The following is an 18790-nucleotide window of genomic DNA, read 5'->3' as shown; positions in this document are numbered from 1 at the left end:
CTAACTTTGGTGCAAACTTGGCTAGACGATCAAATTGTCGAGCGTACTCGACTACCGTTAAATTGCCCTACTTCAGACTGGCAAATTATTCCACCCTTGTAGCGATAATTGTCGAGTTGTAATACTTTTTTATGAAACAACTCCACAAATCTAGTACAAGTCATGGTGGTGACATCATGAGTCTGTTGTACTAAATCCCACCATATTCTAGCATCCCTTTTCATAAGAGAAGAAATGCAGGATATGCGATCTGCGTTGCCGAGGTTCATGTGTGCTATGATAGGCTCTACATTCCTGAGCCATTCTTCGGCCTCGAAGGGGTCGGTCGTCCCTTAAAAGTTTGGAGTATGCTGCTTACAGAAATGCTCATAGATTGGCTCTATGTACTGAGCTGGATAAGGTGCATAGTTTGCCACCGGCCATCCCCCATATGGATATCCTACTTGCTGGGGTATTTGAGTTGTTGGCTGAGGTTGCGGCTGCGGCTGTTGTCATTGTTGTTGCAGTAGTTGTTCCACTTGTTGATGTAGCCAGATAATTTCAGCAGTGGCCCAATCCGTATATCTTCTAATAAACTCGATTGGATGGACAAGTTAGCCAGTTGACCCCTCACTAGTTCTATTCTGGCATTAATCATCTCTTGCTGAAGCGGCATTTCTATTCCGGATAATGCTGCTAGATTTCCATAACTTTTCCGGCTTAACCCATCTGCAACTACATTTGTTTTTCCTGGGTGGTATAAGATTTCGCAGTTATAATCCTTTACTAGTTCTAACCACCTGCGCTACCTCATGTTGAGCTCTTTCTGCATGAAGAAATATTTTAAGCTCTTGTGGTTTGTATAAATCTCACACCGTTCTCCATAAAGATAATGGCGCCAGATTTTCAATGCGAAGACCACCGCTGCCAACTCCATATCGTGTGTTGGATAGCGTTGCTCTTATCCCTTCAACTGCCTTAAGGCGTAGGCTACCACTTTGTCATTTTGCATCAGCACACAACCCAAACCTTGCTTCGACACATCACAATATACTACAAACTTATCGTTGGGTGTCGGTACACAAAGTACTGGTGCTAAGCATAATTTATCCTTGAGCAACTGGAAGCTCTCTTGACATCTATCCACCTTGTTAAACTTTTGTTGTTTCTAGGTCAGGTTGGTAAGTGAAGTGGCTATCTTAGAAAAGTCTTCTACAAATCTCTGATAATAGCCTGCTAGCCCAAGAAAACACTTACCTTTACCTTTCTTATTTTTCTTGTTCTTCCCCTTAGGTGTCTGTGCATTTGGTTGTGCACTCATCTTTGCAGCCTTTGTAGGCTTGGGGTTATTGTTTTGTCCACCTTTCCTCTTGTTTCTAGCTTTCGAAGACAAAACTTGGTTAGCTTCAGCCTTAGCTGGATCAACAGCAGTAGTAGTAGTTGTCTTCTTTTCTCCTCCCTTACTTGGCCCTCCCATGATAGACTCAAAATTCTGAAGCTCTTTCATGAGTTGCGTCAGACCGTAGTTGAGTTTATTCAACACATAGTTGGTGGTGAACGGCAGGAAAGATGGAGAGAGACTGTTGAGGATTAAGCCAACTTGAGTTTCCTCATCTATTGTTGCTCCATGCAGTTCAGCTTCCTGAAAGTAGTTTGTCATTTTGATCAGATGATCGTGGACATGTTGAGAAGGTGCCATCTGAGCATTGGCATATTTCTTGGTGGCCTCAAAACGAGTCTGCGCTGACTTGGCACCAAACATGTCTTGGAGCTAATCCATGATTTCGTAGGTTTTCTCAACATTTTCCATCTTTGTCTTGAGAGTGTCGACCATACTAGTCAACATGTAGTACCGCACCTTGTTGTTAGTCGCCTACCAACACTCATACTTATCCCTCACAGACTTGGTAACTCCTTCAGCTAGAACTTCTGGGGATTCCTCAGTCATGACGAACTTGGAGTTGTCACCAATCAACACAATGTTGATGTTCTGCTTCCATTTAAGGAAGTTTTCTCCAATGAGTTTCTCCATTGAAAGTTGAGAAATAATGCGAGTAGACACAGTCATAATTATACTACAAATTACCAATAAAATAGAAATCAATCACTTTTGCTCAATAAAACTTCTAATCACTCTAATTTCAAGAAATAGCACAACATATATCAAAAATGTGTAAGATATGAGAAACAATACCAAAATAATCATATGTCTATTTCTTTAGGTTTTTAACCAATCAACGATATTCTTGTCTCGGTTGACGAGAGTCAAAAATACCACTAGTTAAATAAATTTGTAAACTTATCTAATAATGGACACATTTATGAACAGCCTACTATTTGATCAAAATAAGAAAACAAAATCTCTTATTTTATAATACAAATAAATATTGATTGATTGAATAAGATTACAACTCTATAACTGAAAATACAAATAAACTAAAGAACAAGAAGAAGAGAAGAAGAATAGAATAGTGAAAATACAACTCAAATCAAAATGTTACAAGTAAAGTAAAATGTTTGAAATAAAGAAAAGAAGATTACAACTCAAAACAAGAAATACAAATAAACAAAAGAGAAGAATATGTAGATGAAGAAAAATAGAATAGAAAGAAAGAACAAACAAACTAAATAGAAGCAACTCTCACTCACACTACCAAAGTGAAGAGTGTTGGGGATCACCAACTTGAACAAGGTTTGAAACCTTTGTCCAAAAGCTTATTTCCCCCTAACTCAAGCACTAAGGGATCTCTCACATATATTGGAAATGCTTTCTGGAATTATCAAGCCTCAACGTGTTTCTAGCCAAGTGCTCTAATGGATAGAATATATTATGTCTTATAAGTGAGCTATAGGCTCCTATTTATAGAGTTTAGAGACACCCTTTGAATTTAAAATTCCACCAACCCCCATGGTTGTTACCAATGTTTAATTGGATTAATATAGAATTAAAAAAGAGATTTCAGCAATTTCAGCACAAAAAATGTGATGTTTTTCTAAACGGTTCCAAACCCTCCCAAATGATTTTGTAACTCCCAAAACACATTATTGGGGTTAAAATCATATCTCTAACAGCCATATCACATATGGCTTTATGAAATTCATCTCAATATTGTGTAACAACAAATTTACACAATAAAGGGTAATATTTGGAAGTTACAAATTTGTAACACCAAATATGTTACATTATTTGGATATATCTCATATATCTAAATATATGTTACAATATCTGACACTCTTTGTCACATTTATTTAATCTAAAACATTATATTATAATATAATATAATATTACATTATATTATAAAATAATATAACAGTCATAGTAGTCACCGTAGGGGTGAGTCTAGCAGAATTTGACCTATAATTATCTATCTTACGAAATCCAACATTGCCAAAATAACTAATGAACACCTTCTATAAGTGGACGAATCAAATCGTCTCGAGGCCCCATTAAGCTATTGACCTTGTTAAACCAACGGTGGAGATCGGATACAATTCTTAAAATAAGCTCATTATATAATTAAAAATAGTATTTTTATTATTTATTTTTAGAAAATTAATGACTATGGTTCTCCAAAAAATTGAAAAGATTAAATTTTTAAAACCAAAGTCCTATAATTTCCTATTAATTCTAAAGTATCACATTGAAACAAATTCAATTAAATTAAAATTAATTTGTTGCTAATCAATCTTTAAGTTTAACTAATATAATGAACATATACAATTAAGCCCAACTCAGGTAAATGGGCCTTAACAATTAGGCTTGTATAGAGGAGGGTTGGGTCCAATATGTCATTCTCATTACAAAGGCCCCATACTTCCATACAAGGTCCAAAAAGACAAGAATTTAAAAAGACAGGAATTAATTGTTATTAATTGATTAGGCCCACTATAGTCATGCAAAGCAAATGGGCATTCACAAGCGGAACCACCCACAAGAGAGGAATTTAAACTTTACATTTTCTAATGGGCCCAAATAAAACCTATCATTTTATGAATATTTTATTTGGCAAAATCCATATATCTAGCAAACATATGGGCCACTATATGCATCTAAGCTCAATTGCAAAAATACCACATATAGTGTAAACATACATGTTATAATTGGATGGGCCTAATCATATTACTATATGAGCAAGTCTATGAATTTATGCAAAAATATCACAATTTATTTCATTTGCAAAAATACAACAATTAATTATCTAGAATTTATCAAAAAATTTGAATTAATTAATTTTTACAAAAATAAGTCAATTTAAATAAAATTTATCATTAATTAACAAAAATTAATTTAAATTTCATTTATCAACAATCAACTTGGTTTTATGTTAATTTGAAAAATATTAATTTAATTTAAATAGGATTTATCAACAATTAACCAAAGCTAATTTAAATCCCATTAAAAAAATTATTTTAATAATTGGTTGAAAAAAAATGATATTTTTCAAAATTTAACCAATTTTAAATTTTAAAAATTTATTAACTGTTTTTCAAAAAATATCTTGTGTTGTTACAACTATTAGTTAATATTTTTGCCATTTTTAAAAAAATAAAATATTAATAGTTATAACAACCCTAAAATATCTCAAAACAGTTAAACAAATTCAAATATCCATAAAAATATCCAACTAGCAAATTTCAAATAATTTAAATATTAAAAACTATAGAATAAACAGATATTTATATTTTCAAATAAAGATTTAATAAGTATTTAAAAGAAAATATCTTAAATATCTGATATCTTAATTATAATATTTTAACATATTAAAAGATTTAAAATTAAGTTATTAGTTATTTTTAAATTTGAATTTGAATCTTTGTAGAAAATATCTAATTATTTAAATCTCAACCAACAAAAAAAATCTTATTTTAAAAAATAATTTGAAATGATAAAATAAATCTGATATTTTTTGCTTTGATTATAAATAATCAATTTCATATTTTTTATTTTTTTAAAAATTATAAAAAAAATTGTGATGGACAGTACTCCTGCGCGGGTACTATTCACTGTGGCTGCAGCTGGGAGTGTGCGCGCGCGCAAGGGAGCTGGTGCACGCTGGTGCGCACACGCACGGGCAGTTAGGCCAAAATTTTCCAGAAAAATTATTTGTGCAATTTTTCAAACCAAAAACGTTTTCTAATTAATTTTTACTATGTTTTACATAAAATAAAGCATATATAAAAACTAATGGCATAGAAAACACAATAAAATAACCTAAAAATTGCTAATAATCACATAGAATTCAGTATGCTTCATAAAATCACATCCAATTACTCAACACATCAAATTATTCAATTTTTAACATGTTCATGCTTGAAAACAAAGATTATCAAAGGCTCTGAGGCCAGTTGTTAGGAAACTTATACAGGATCTTTATTTATTTTCATGTAGATCTAATATTAAACAAGTTCCTAGAACATGTTTCTAAAATTGAATTCAAAGAGAAATAATGATAAGAATACTTACTTTATACGCAGCAGAATAATAGAGTCATTCCTTCAGTTTCTCTAACCCTTGTATCCTTTTTGTCGCAGAGTATTACTAAGAAACTGAACGGATCTTCAATTTTCTTCACAGTCTTCCAAAGTATCCTTAGAATCACCTAGACTAGAGTGGGCAATTCTCAACACGTGAGATAGATACAGAGAGAAGAAGAGAAAAAGAACAATAAGGCTTAGAAAAGAACTTATGTTTAGAGAGAACCTAAAACCTATCAAAAACTTGTGTTTCAGAAATCTAAACTTGTGATTTCAACTCTCTCTTAGCATTCCTTTATAGACTCAATTAGGTCATTTATTTAATTACAAAAATCAATAAAACAATAGCCAATTAACAGCTCTAGGTCAAAATTATCATGGGCTTTAGGCCCGTGAAATTTTCCATTTGATTATAAGCCCGTTGGACTTGGACTTAAAATCAAGGCATGTATTATTTTCTATTGATTTAATTAATTAAATAATTATTTAAATCATTTATCAAATTAATTATTTATAATTTGAACCTTGATTTAATCTTAATTATTAATTTAGATATCAATTTATCTTAATTAATAAATCTACCATAATTTCTCTTTTCTTCTCTTAATTGTATAACTCTGTGAAACTATCCAAAATTGACCTGGTAAACTTTGATAATTAAATCAATTAATTGAGACTATCTAGATGATTTTATCCAAGGTATAGTGAGGACCATGGGCCTATGAAATCAAGCTTCAATAAGTTATCATAAATCTAACAAATAAATTTACTAACTTATTAATTCCTCGTAACTCCACTAAAGACTCGGAATTAATTCCTCATGACTCCACTAAAGACTCGGAATTGCACTCTTGAATTCATAGAACGCTCTATAAGCAATATAGATACGTTGTTAATTATCCATTGTTACAACCATAATTGTCACTCAATTCTCTATAGACGGTCTACAATGAGATGGGACTAAAGTACCGTTTTACCCCTCATTGTATTTTATCCTTAAAACACTTAGTTCCTTATAAATGATATTTCAGTAAACTAATATTTTTTACTGAAATGAGATCTCTATCATTTAGCACCTTGAACAAAACTAAATGGAAACCATCGTTTCACTTCATCATCAGAAGCTATAGATGTTCATATCTATGATTAATACTCCCACTCAATTATACTACCGAGTTCCAAAGATGTAAGTATGGGTTAGTCCGTAGGGTAAGCTGGTAACGAACAAGTCAAAGAACTCAAATAATACAATCAGTTAGAATACTAACCACTCAGAATTTAGATTGAATTGACATATGGTCAACTATATGATATGACTAGAATAGATAATAATGGTATGTTTACTTATCCTATCAACTTTCAATATCAGTCCAGTCTGATGTAACAAATACATTTGATCTTATCTACTTTGCTAATGTTCTGGAAATAACATAACACTGTAATGTGTAAGTTGGTCATATCGTAGATTGGCAAGTCAGAGTAAATCATGTGCATTGACTAATCTTAGGATTAACTCATATTTGAACATATAATCATATTTATATTTCACTGTGATTATGTCACTATAAATACGATTAGCTATATGCTCAGGATTTAATAGAAGTTTATATTAAACTAATAATCATGAAAATAAAGCATGTGAGCAAAGTGATTGATCAAGTCAAAAAATGATTTCTATTCTTTTATTGATACAAAGAAATTGGGTTTTAATTAGGGCATAAAACCCCAACAGCACTGTCTTCAGCGCCCCTGCGCTAGTCTAATTTCAGCAAAGCCCATTTTTAGGGTTTGGGATGACTTTGGGGGCTCGAGGGATGGTTCCATTACCCCGTTGGGTGGATTGGAAGTCCCGAGAGCACGGGAGTGGTCCTGGAGTTTGTTTTTAAGGATTGAATCTTATGAGATTATTATTTTATGGTTGTGACTAGGTTACCGCTAGGGCTCAAGACAGGATCATGCTCAAGGGTCGTTCATTGGTAACCTGTGCTTGGACTAAAGGTAATAAAATTGCACCTATTATGTGACATACACGATTAGGGCTTGGCTTGAATGTTGGATATAGTTTTGATTGGGCATTGGCCCCTGTAAATGCACATGATTATGATTATGCTCGTGATTCCCTAATTATTTGACAGGAATATGAATAGGGCATGAGCGCCTGAGTATGTGCATGATTATGATTATGCTTGTGATTATTGATTAAGCATGCTGAATGCTTTATATCTGGATATTTGATATGCGATGAATGTTTGCTAGCATTATATAATTGAGTAAAGCATTGACTTATCAGTCAAGGGCGGCAATAGCGCGCTGATCGTTATGGTTATGCTTACACTTGACCGACCTATTGGTCGAGGAAAACTTAGCGCTAGGTACGCTAGATCAGCTCCAAAGCTGGTTATACAAAGGATAGGACAATGGGCCCCGGGGTGACTTATTAGTCTCATATCCTAGGACTGGGCCCCAGCATTGACTTATTAGTTAAGAACGACATTAGCACAGTGAGTGCTGGTCGTAAAGCATTGACTTATTAGTCAAGGACATCCTTAGCACGATGAGTGCTGGTCGTAAAATGTTGACTTATTAGTCAAGGATGGCCTTAGCATAGTGAGTGCTGGTCGTAAAGCATTGACTTATTAGTCAAGGACGACATTAGCACGCTGAGTGCTGGTCGTAAGGTATTGACTTATTAGTCAAGCATGGCAATAGCGTGGAGCGCTGGTCCATATGGTTTAGTCTAACTAGGAGCACATTATACACTTGACCGACCTATGGGCCGGAGATAACTAAAGCGCCAAATACGCTGGGCCAGCTCCAAGGCTGGTTATACAGAGGACAGGGCAAAGGGCCTCGGGGTGACTCACTAGTCCCATATTCTAGGGCATTGAGCCAGTATGATTTATTAATCATGTGTTTGGGCGCTGAGTCCCAGTATGATTCCATAATCACATATTTTGGGCATTGGACCCCGTTATGATTCATTGATGGTTATCTTGGGCTATTGGCCCATATGACACCGTAGTCATTTATGTGAATGGTATGCATGCATGGGTAGGGTTATTACTACTAGGCATGCTTATTATGATTTGGAAGTATGTTATTAACTACTTATGAGCTTGTTTAAGTTTTCTTGTTGAGCCTTGGCTCACAGGTGCTACATGGTGCAGGTAAAGGGAAAAGAAAACTGGGCCATCCTTGAGTTGGAGAGATTAGGTGACGATGTGTACATATGCGGCTGCTCGACCACCACACCCGAGGGTTTAAAGAGGAACTAGGGTCAAACCCTATTTTGCCGCTTAGGTCGGCAGGTTGTAACTTTTTATTGTAATTAATCTTTTATATGTATTTTGGGATCCCATGTATACAGTAAACGTTTTAGTGAAACATTTGTATCTTTGATCAAAAATTTTAACCCTAAACTATTAATCATATTTAGTTACACGATTATGCTCAAATGACTCGTTTAGCGATTTTAGCACTATTTAAAATACAAAGTGTAACAGCCCCTAAGTAATAGTGTGTTGCCAAAAGTTTGGGTTTGAGACCCAAAAATTCAATTCGGTGATTTGCTTGGTAATTAGTGTTTTTGTGTTATATTGTTGTTATACTTGGGTTGTACAAACTATACTAGGGCTTATTATGGCGAAAAAACTGCTGGAAAGTATGGTTAGATCGAAGTTTTGAGGTCTGTAATGCAGGGGAAGTCGAAGTTCTTGAATTGGAGGAAGAACACTTTGAGTTCTGGGTAATTTTGGGTTTCTGGCGACCTAGCGTGACCGCGCTAGGGTGTGGCGCGACCGTGCCAGTGTCCCAGAAAGTGAGGGATTTGAGTTCAATTTTGGGTTTCCAGGTCATTGGCGCGACCGCACTAGTGCCCCAGAAACCCAAATATTTCTATGGGCACGACCGCGCCAGGTGCCTGGAATTGATGATTTTCTGAATTTTGGGAATAAGGCTCGGGGTCTCGGGAATTTTTTTTTGGGGGCCCACTTGAGGTTTAGGGGACGTCTTAGTGCCCCGATAACTGGGAATACTAGTTCCAATGGCTAGAGTTTAGATTGGAACTTGGGATCTAGACTTGATTCCTGATATATACTTATGTTGTGACTAGGGTTTCCGCGAGGCTCGGGACAGGGATCGCACTCGGGGTCGTTTCACTATTCGCGTAGGATGTGAGGTAAGAAAGTTGACATTGCACATAGAGCGAGTATTAGCCCAATTGCATCTTGAAGTGGTTATGACTGCATTAACTAAATGAGTTAGATGGCATATGGTTATTACATACCTTGATTGTTTGTGATTATGCGGTTATTACCGTAATCCTAGTGTCAAGAGATGCACTCTATTAGGCATTGACCGTACATATGGTATTTGTGATGCAGACCATTTGATAGTGATTTTTATAGAATGTTATGATGATTATTGATTATATGTGAGACCATGATTTATAAATTATGTGAACTGTTATATATATATATCTGTTGTTATATGCTCATGTTGTAATTGTTATGCATATCTTGTGAGACTTCTCTTGCTGGGCCTTGGCTCACGGAAGCTCTATGGTGCAGGTAAGGGCGAACTAGGCGTAATTTACCAAGAGTTGGAGAGCTTTGGAGCGGCACGTACATATCTGACCAGCTCAGCCACCATGTTCAAGTAGTATGAGGAACTTAGGTTACCAACCTATTTTGCCGCTTAGGCCTGCTACTTTTGTAACTTTTAGTGTAATTACTTTTCATTTAAAAACTCTTGTTGGATCCCTGTAATTGTTTTAAGTTTTAATGAAGGAAATTTGTACCTTTTTGACTTAAAATTTTAATACCAAATCTTTGATTAGTCTTAATTACACTTTTGAGTCTAAATGACTGGTTTAACGAGTTAAACACTAATTTAAACCCATAGTGTAATGGTCCTAAATTTGTAGGACGTTACACAAACTTTCTATTACAATCATGAGCAAATATCTGAGTGAGGACCACAACAAAATTCGGTTATAGCAGAGGTGACTCTGCTCTGATTTGGCACTCAATGCTGACATAGCATTGATCTCATTCCTTTACAATAAAAGATCAAAAACTTCAAGAACTATAACAAGAACCAAAAACAGGACAACATAATCACGCGTCTAAAAAGTTAACACGATTGTTTTTGCTGAAGACATAATCTTCTCAAGGGCATATGGGTATGCAAACCACTTATATCTTACTTTGGTACATCGATACTTCTGTATCTTAGAATCTCAACACCCAAGTAGTCAACAGGACCCAGCACAGCAACATGAGGCTTCCCAAGTTTCACACGAACAGCAGAAATCTGGGGATGTTTTGTTAGGGTAGTTGATGCAATGAGCTGAGCAACTGATTCCAAAAGATTATGATGTTGGCCTTCAACGATTTCTTTCACTATGCTGTGTGTTTTACCAAAAACCAATCTATCATTATAAAGATCACAAAGCTCATACATGAAAAAAATTATGCATAGATGTTTTCTCTGGGGACATGAATTTTTGACAAACTAAGAGATATATCACAACAAACAGAAATCAATAGAAGGCGATTAGCTGCGAATATATGACAACAAATACAAATTAGCAGAGATGCAGTTAGCTGAACCACCAATTTGAGATGATTACTATGGAAGCTGTCTTCAAAAACCAAACCAACAAGCCAAACATTAAAATGAACACAAAGCTCATACATGAAAACCATCTTGCATAACTTTTTTCTTTGGGACATGACGTTTTTGGTATCTCCCTGTAAGACTTAAGTATAAGAACCATTCGCTTATAAAAGTATGAATGTTGAAGTCTACTAATTCCATAGGAAACTAGATGACAAGCTAATTACTCACCGGTAAATATCAGTATAACTAATTGTATCTGATAGATTATCAGATGCACCAGCAGAGCGGAGATCCAACCAAGCATCAATATCAACCAAAAACTTCTGACCCAACTTATTTTCTTCAGGTTTCACCCCATGATAACCATGGAACATCAAGCCTCTTAAAATGAGTTTGTCACCCTTTAATATTGCATCACCTTCAGCCACTTCTCCTGATGACAATTGATTCCATTAGATATTAACCTAAGCCATTTGTTCCAAAAGGTCTTGTTCAATTGAAACCATATACATATGAGATTGAACAAAATGGCAATTCATAATTGAATTCATCACAATGAAAATTTTATAGTTGATAAGAAGCCAAGAAAATATATACCCAATAAAAAAACACAAATAGAGCATTCATATTTCCTAATACTTGAAAAAAGTTTGATTCAGCCAAAAGAATCATCTCATTCCCAAGGAAAAAACTAATTAAAGCTATTAATTTTACCTCAAAGAACCAATTAACCAATCCCCAAAGAACCCCAACTATATATATAAATATATATATATATATTTGCTTTATAAAACACAGTTTTCACGAAACCCATTTCCCAATTTCACAAAACTAATCGTAAGATCCGAAATGGTGTCTACAAAAAGAACAAAATCGTTGCAAAAGCAAAAGTGTCAGAAACCCGTTTGCAAATTTCACAAATGTGACCAAAACCCATAAAGAAGGTTGGCTAAATAGTTGGAAGTGCAGTATATCAGTTTACCAAAAGAGGGCGTCGCCATCGCCATGCTTAGGATGCCCAAAGTATCTGCCTTTGACGGACTGAACCACTGACAGTGGAGTGTTTATTAGGGCTGTGAAAAAAAAAATTGTAACCGGCCAGTCCAACCCAATCCGAAAAAACAAAAAAAAACAGCTTAATTTATATAGGACAGAATGAAATTTTTGCAACCCCGTCCATTTATGACCATTTCAATTTTTGTGACAAAAATATCTCTAATATTCAAATTCTTATTTTATCTCTCAATTCAAATTTTCTCAATAACATCTCCTATTCTCTTACTCTCTCTAACATTTTAATCTAGGAGATCTCGAAAAAATATCAAAATTAAAAAAAAAAAATCTGAAACTAACATTTGAGTGAAAAAATATGAATCTCCCAAGTTTTCGTCAAATTTCACTACAGAGCATCGAAATTGCATCAAAAAATATCGTTTGCGATAAAAATCAAGTTTTCATGATTGCATCGAAACATCATCGATGTGCTATCGATATTGCATCAAAATACCATCGATTTGGCATCGAAACACTATTGATTTTGCATCGAAAAGCTATCGTTTTGGCCAAAAAAACAAGTTTCCATAATTGCATTGCAACAGCATCGAAATACCATCGATTTTGCATCGAAACATTATCGATGTACCATCGATTTTGCATCGAAAAAACATCGTTTTGGCCAAAAAATAAGCTTTTATGATTGTATCGAAAGAACATCGAAACACCATCAATTTTGCATCGAAAAATCAATGGTACATTGATGATATTTCGATGCAATCATGAAAACTTGATTTTTATTCAAAACGATGTTTTATCCATGCAAAATCGATGGTGTTTCAATGATGTTTCGATGCACAATCGATGGTATTTCGATGCAAAATCGATGGTGTTTCGATGCAAAATCGATGATACATTGATGATGTTTCGATGTAAAATCGATGGTATTTCGATGCAAAATGGATGATATTTCGATGCTGTTGCGGTACAGTCATGAAAACTTGTTTTTTTTTTGCCAAAACGATGACTTTTCGATGCAAAATCAATGGTGTTTCGATGTCAAATCGATGGTATTTCGATGCAAAATCGATGGTATTTCGATGCAAAATCGATGGTACATCGATGATGTTTCGATGCAATCATGAAAACTTGATTTTTATCTAAAACGATGCTTTTGCGATGCAATTTCGATGCTCTGCACTGAAATTTGATGAAAACTTTGAAGATTTATATTTTTTCACTCAAATATCGGTTTCAGATGATTTTTTTTTTATTTTGGTATTTTTTTCGAGATCTACAAAGATTAGAATGTTAGAGAGAGTGAGAGAATAAGAGATGTTAGAGAAACAAAGTTTGGATTGAGAGAAAAAATGAGTATTTGAATGTTAGGAGTATTTTTGTCTAAAAAATTGAAATTGTTATATATTTGGGATAGTAACTTATGGTGGCATATTAAAAAAATTCACTAAGTTATTATGCATATAACATGAAATTTCCCAAATGTAATCCGACCAGCCAAGCTAAATTCAAATTAATTTTTTTATAAAAAAACCTAAATTTTAAAGTAAGAATTATTTTGGTTATAAATGAAAATTAAAAATAGTAAAAATAATCAAAAAAATTAATTTTTTAGAAAAGAAAATATTAATCAAGTAGTTTAGTCGAGTAAATCTGCCCAAATTAATGGTCAGGTTTAATTAAGTGAATTACGGTTTGAAAAATACTAATCCAATTATAAATGAGGTTGTCAAAATTACACCATAACCATCCAAACTCACCCATGAACACTCATTTATAAGCTCTAGAGTCTAATCGTACTTGACAGTTGACGTGATGGTTCGCAACTTTAAATAACCACCTTTCATCAAGATGGGTTTGGTCTTTTTTATAGGGAAATTTTACCATTTATGCATCATAGCATATTTAATTTTTTTTAAATGCCAACTTAAAAATTCTCCCCATAATATGCCCCCTCTTATGTTTTGGACAAAAATACCCTCCTCACTCAAATTTAACACTTCACACATTTTTTCTCTCTATCTCTTTCTCTCATCCCTCATTTACAGCCATTTTTTCACAGCTCGGAGGTGGAACGGATTGGAAGTTTCTTGGTGTTTTTAAGAGAAAAAATCATGGGTAAGTATCATTTCTTTAATTTACTTATGAATATGAAATGCCATGGTTAGTTATTAGATTCAAACTGTTCCGCAGTTGAGTTTGTATTTTTTTCTACAATTTTTGAACTGTTCTTCGGATCTAGGATTTCCAAAAATCTATGGTACATCGATGCTCCATCGATTCCATGTCGATGCTAATGCGAACATCTAAATTAGATGATATTTTCGATGTAATATCGATGGTGTATCGATGTCATATATGTTGATTTGGTTCAACGTCGATATGGCATCGATATTACATCGAAATTGAATCGCATACATAGGGCAACCATCAGCATCGATGCCACATCGATTCCACATCGATTCCATATCGATACTGAGGCGAATTTCGACGTTAGTATCAACGTAATATCGATGGTGTATCGAAATTCCATCGATGCCATATATGTTTATTTGGTTCAGCGTCGATGTGGCATCGACGCTGAACCAAATAAACATATATGGCATCAATGGCATTTCGATACACCATCGATGCCATTTCGATACTGAGGCAAATATCTAATTTCGATGTTGGTATCGATGATGTATCGATGTTGAATCGATGCCATATATGTTTATTTGGTTCAGCGTCAATAAGGCATCGATGTGGCATCGAAATGGTATCGCATCGAAATGGCAACCATCAGCATCGATGATGCATCGAAATGTCATCGATGATGCATCGAAATGTCATCGATGTGGCATCGATTTTGAACTACAATACAGATTTTCATAGGCATCGATACATCATCGATTTACCATCGATTCTTCATAGATTACACTTTATTTTTATAATTTTCTTATGTTTTTTTTTTTTGTAAATTTGCAGGTTCCAGAGTTAATATAATTGTTTCTTACAACGGTGTTTGGGAACAGAAAGGAGAAAAATGGAATTTCAAAGCTGGTTCAAACACTATAATACATGTACCAATTGATGTTGGTTACATAGAATTATTGGAGAAGTTGTATTCAAAGTTGAAAGTGGATAGGTCATTGTTTGACTTAAAGTTGGAAGTGTCGTTTACATGCAATGATTTTAGCGTAGATCCCATTGAAATCACAGATGATGAAGGAGTTAGTGCTCTTATTCTTGAAAATTCAAAGTCCTTAAAACATCGGGTTCCTTTATGCGTTAGTTCGATTGCAAAAAACATTGCTCTTATTGATCCATCTCCTAGAGCGAGTGTTAATATGGAAAATCATAATCAATCATGCACGGCTATTCCACAAACAGCTCATGGGCCAAGTGTATGCATGGGAGGTCCTAGTCATAATGAAACTTTTTTCCCCCAACAAATCTCCTGCATGATGATGGGTATGAGTATGAGCCTTATGTCAATGACGATCCAGTTGCCCTTTTTGGTGATGATGATGAAAGAGTTGAGGGGTGCAGTAGTTCTGATGATAACTCAGAGGATCAGTTGTCGATGCTACATGTGGTTCAAGTAGATAATTTAAATGTACGACCATTGCCAAGTCGTCAAGAAAGTCAAGGACGGAGGACTGCTGGATCAGAGAGCAGTCGTCCAACTACACAAGATGATGGAAATAGATGGAGTTCTCCAGCGTATACTGCTGAAGATATCCCATGCCCCTCTTATGTTATCCCCACGTTATCTGGGGTGAGTTGTGGAGTAATAGAAGTTGGGAAAGTTTTTGAGAACAAGTTAGAGTTGAAGACGAAGGCACACTTGTATGCAATGAAGCAGAACTTCGAGTTTGTGGTGAAGAAGTCAGGTACTGGAGTTTGGTATATCACTTGCAAGGATCCTCATTGTGGGTGGAGATTGAGGGGGAAGAGAATTCCTAAATTTGATATGTTCGAGATAACTCGTTTCACCAACAAACACACTTGCTCACTTGGCCTCCGACAAAAAGGCCATCGCCAAGCTGCACCTTGGGTTATTGGTCATTGCATAAAGAAAAAATATCAGACTGGATCGAATGCGTACATGGCAAACAACATAAGAGAGGACATTAAGAATGATTATGGCATTGAGTTGTCATATGGAAAAGCTTGGAGATGCCGAGAGAAGGCTCTTTCTTATGTCAGAGGGACACTGGAAGCATCCTACCAGAAGTTACCATCGTACCTATTCATGCTTCAACAGAAAAATCCCGGGACGTTGACAGATTTTCTCACTGAGGAAGATCGATTCACATATTGCTTTTTCTCACTCGGAGTCAGTAGAAGAGGGTTTCGTACATGTCGTCCTGTGTTATGTGTGGACGGTACCTTTTTAAAGACAAAATACGGCGGGCAGATGTTATGTGCAGTCGCGCTGGATGCAAATAACCACTATATCCAGTTGCATTTGGTATTGTGGATAGTGAGAATCATGATTCTTGGAAGTATTTCATGTCGAAGCTAAAGGAAGCGATTGGGGAAGTCGAAGACTTGACGTTTGTATCTGACAAGCATGCAAGTATTACACATGCCTTGGAAACTATTTTCCCCGATGCCTATCACGGTGCTTGATACCACTACATTAGTATGAATGTGGTTGCTAAATTCAAGACTGATCATTGTCATGTGTTGATGTATAATGCGGCATATGCTTTTAGGAAATTCGAGTTCCACACTAACTTCGAAAAAATCAAATCAAAAGACCCAGCCATTGCTCAATACCTAGAAGGCATGGGTTTTGATAAGTGGTCCCGTGCTTACTTTCCTGGAAATAGGTATGTCATTGTCAATTGTATTTTAATTTATGAAATCTTCTAAATGTATGTTACTATTAAATTTTAGTTTTCCTGGATACTAGGTATAATATAATGACAAGCAATTACGCTGAAAGTTTCAACAATAAGACCCGGGACGCTAGGAGCTTTCCGATAACTACATTCGTCGAATTTATTCGCTTCACACTACAGTCCTGGTTCTGTGATAGGAGAGAAACTAGCGAGAAGACAACTACAACTCTTGCACCGACCTATGAGAAAATTTTGGTGGATATGGCTGAGAAAGCTCGATTCTTGATTCCTTATGCAATAGGGAGGCATGAGTTCCATGTGTTAGATGGTGAGCTGAATGGTGAAGTCGACCTCCTGAATAAGACATGCACATGCGGCGTGTTTCAGATTATTGGTATCCCATGTGCTCATGCACTATCTGGATCCCTTAAGCGAGGGGTAAACTTTTATTCGCTGTGTTCAGATTACTATAAAATTGAGACATGGAGGTCCTCTTACACAGAATCTATATATCCTACTGGTAACGAGGAAGAGTGGATTGTTCCACATGACATTATGACAATAACAGTGAGAACACCTGCGCAGAAAAACCCGGTTGGTCGTCCAAAGAAGAAACAAGGTAGGCCTAAGACGAAACGCCATCATTCCAATGGAGATAAATTGGTTGTTCCACGCAAGTGCAACACTTGTGGAGGTCTAGGCCATAATAGGGCAACTTGTAAAGTTCGTGTTTGAAATTTATGGCATCAATGTTAAACTTTTATTTGGGTACTAATGGTCTTTGTTACTCTTTTTATTTGTGTATTGATGGACTTTGTTACTTTTTTTATTTGTGTATTAATGGACTTTGTTACTCTTTATATTTGTGTATTAATGGACTTTGTTAATCGAAACGACATTTTTTATATACAATACTAAGGAGAAATATACTATTGTGTGTCATCGAAATCAAAATAAATGTTCTAACATCAAGGGTACACATTCTCATAAAAAATGTCGATGCATAATTTATCCCTGAAGTACTGAATGTTGTCCTCGATGGCATATGATAAGGGAATGTCTCCAAGAATGAACTCCAAGTGTTTGATGGCGAATACGCCGCAATCTCCGCTGAAGCCAAGAAATCTTTATTGTGAGTGTATTGAAAATTAAAGGAGAACATTATTGAAAATCTGAATTTAGTACGTCTACTTGGTTCTAGACTGTGGGATAATATCAGTGGACATGTGCCGTCAATCAAAGTTTGGAACGGTGATCTTCGGTCTAGCTATTTTCAACTTGGGGTGTCCTTTAAACATACCAGAAGCGTTGAGTAAAGATGGAAGCATCCTAGTCCAAGGCTCAATCAACTCAGACAACTTATTATGGCTAAAGTTAGAATGATCTGAGTCAAATACAGTGATCATCCAATCAGCGAAATTTATTTCGCAAAGGACCCAGTGCCGATTTTCTATGCACCAGTGGAAGTAGACCTCGTTGCAATCACCCCAAGGCTTCTTGTACTTTTTGGCATCTCCTTTCAGGAAATCAAGAATGTCCGAGTTCCATTGGTAATTCCTGTCATTTTTCTTGAATTCCTCAAATCTGGCAGGAATATATTGTGCAAATGATGAATCAAGTACGGTGGCTTTCACGGGGTACGTCTTCGGCAACTCAAAAAGACGTCTCCGTATAAGATAATTCGCAGCGTCGAGATGCTGCAAATAAATAGAGTAACGTTAAGGAAGAGTGGATTGTTAAAATGAGATAAATGTTCTAACAAACATAAGAGACTTACAGTTTCTGCCAACCATTCTTTTTCCACCTTCAACTTCAAGAACCAAACAGGGGTCCCATGTAACGTCCCTAAGGTAGGGTACGTCCGCCACATA

The 18790-nt window shown here is 35.4% G+C and overlaps 2 protein-coding genes across 2 annotated transcripts; one reads left to right on the top strand and one right to left on the bottom strand.

Annotated features, from left to right (window-relative positions):
- Positions 1 to 10340: 10340 nt before the first annotated feature.
- On the bottom strand, positions 10341 to 12219 carry LOC133823557 (dihydroneopterin aldolase 2-like). The gene is made up of 3 exons (XM_062256393.1): positions 12059 to 12219; positions 11305 to 11509; positions 10341 to 10861 (listed from the first exon to the last, which is right to left on the bottom strand). The coding sequence occupies exons 1-3, from the start codon at positions 12081 to 12083 to the stop codon at positions 10657 to 10659; spliced, it is 435 nt and encodes a 144-aa protein (XP_062112377.1). The 5' UTR covers positions 12084 to 12219; the 3' UTR covers positions 10341 to 10656.
- Positions 12220 to 16719: 4500 nt separating this feature from the next.
- Positions 16720 to 17654, top strand: LOC133825539 (uncharacterized). Its single transcript, XM_062258468.1, has 2 exons — positions 16720 to 16907; positions 16991 to 17654. The coding sequence occupies exons 1-2, from the start codon at positions 16720 to 16722 to the stop codon at positions 17652 to 17654; spliced, it is 852 nt and encodes a 283-aa protein (XP_062114452.1).
- Positions 17655 to 18790: the final 1136 nt, after the last annotated feature.

Source organism: Humulus lupulus, chromosome 3 (assembly GCF_963169125.1).
Source record: "Humulus lupulus chromosome 3, drHumLupu1.1, whole genome shotgun sequence".
NCBI classification, from domain to species: domain Eukaryota; kingdom Viridiplantae; phylum Streptophyta; class Magnoliopsida; order Rosales; family Cannabaceae; genus Humulus; species Humulus lupulus.
Note: the sequence above shows the minus strand (reverse complement) of the source record. Positions and strands in the feature narration are given on the sequence as shown.

Bases quoted from the DNA above. Each gene is read 5' to 3' on its own strand.
- LOC133823557 (XM_062256393.1), bottom strand. From the start codon at position 12,083: ATGGCGATGGCGACGCCCTCTTTTG. The intron at 11,510-12,058 runs GTAAACTGATAT...AATTGTCATCAG, and splicing joins GATGGCGACGCCCTCTTTTG to GAGAAGTGGCTGAAGGTGAT. The intron at 10,862-11,304 runs GTGAGTAATTAG...TAAAACACACAG, and splicing joins AGTTATACTGATATTTACCG to CATAGTGAAAGAAATCGTTG.
- LOC133825539 (XM_062258468.1), top strand. From the start codon at position 16,720: ATGAATGTGGTTGCTAAATTCAAGACTGATCATTGTCATGTGTTGATG. The intron at 16,908-16,990 runs GTATGTCATTGT...CCTGGATACTAG, and splicing joins GCTTACTTTCCTGGAAATAG to GTATAATATAATGACAAGCA.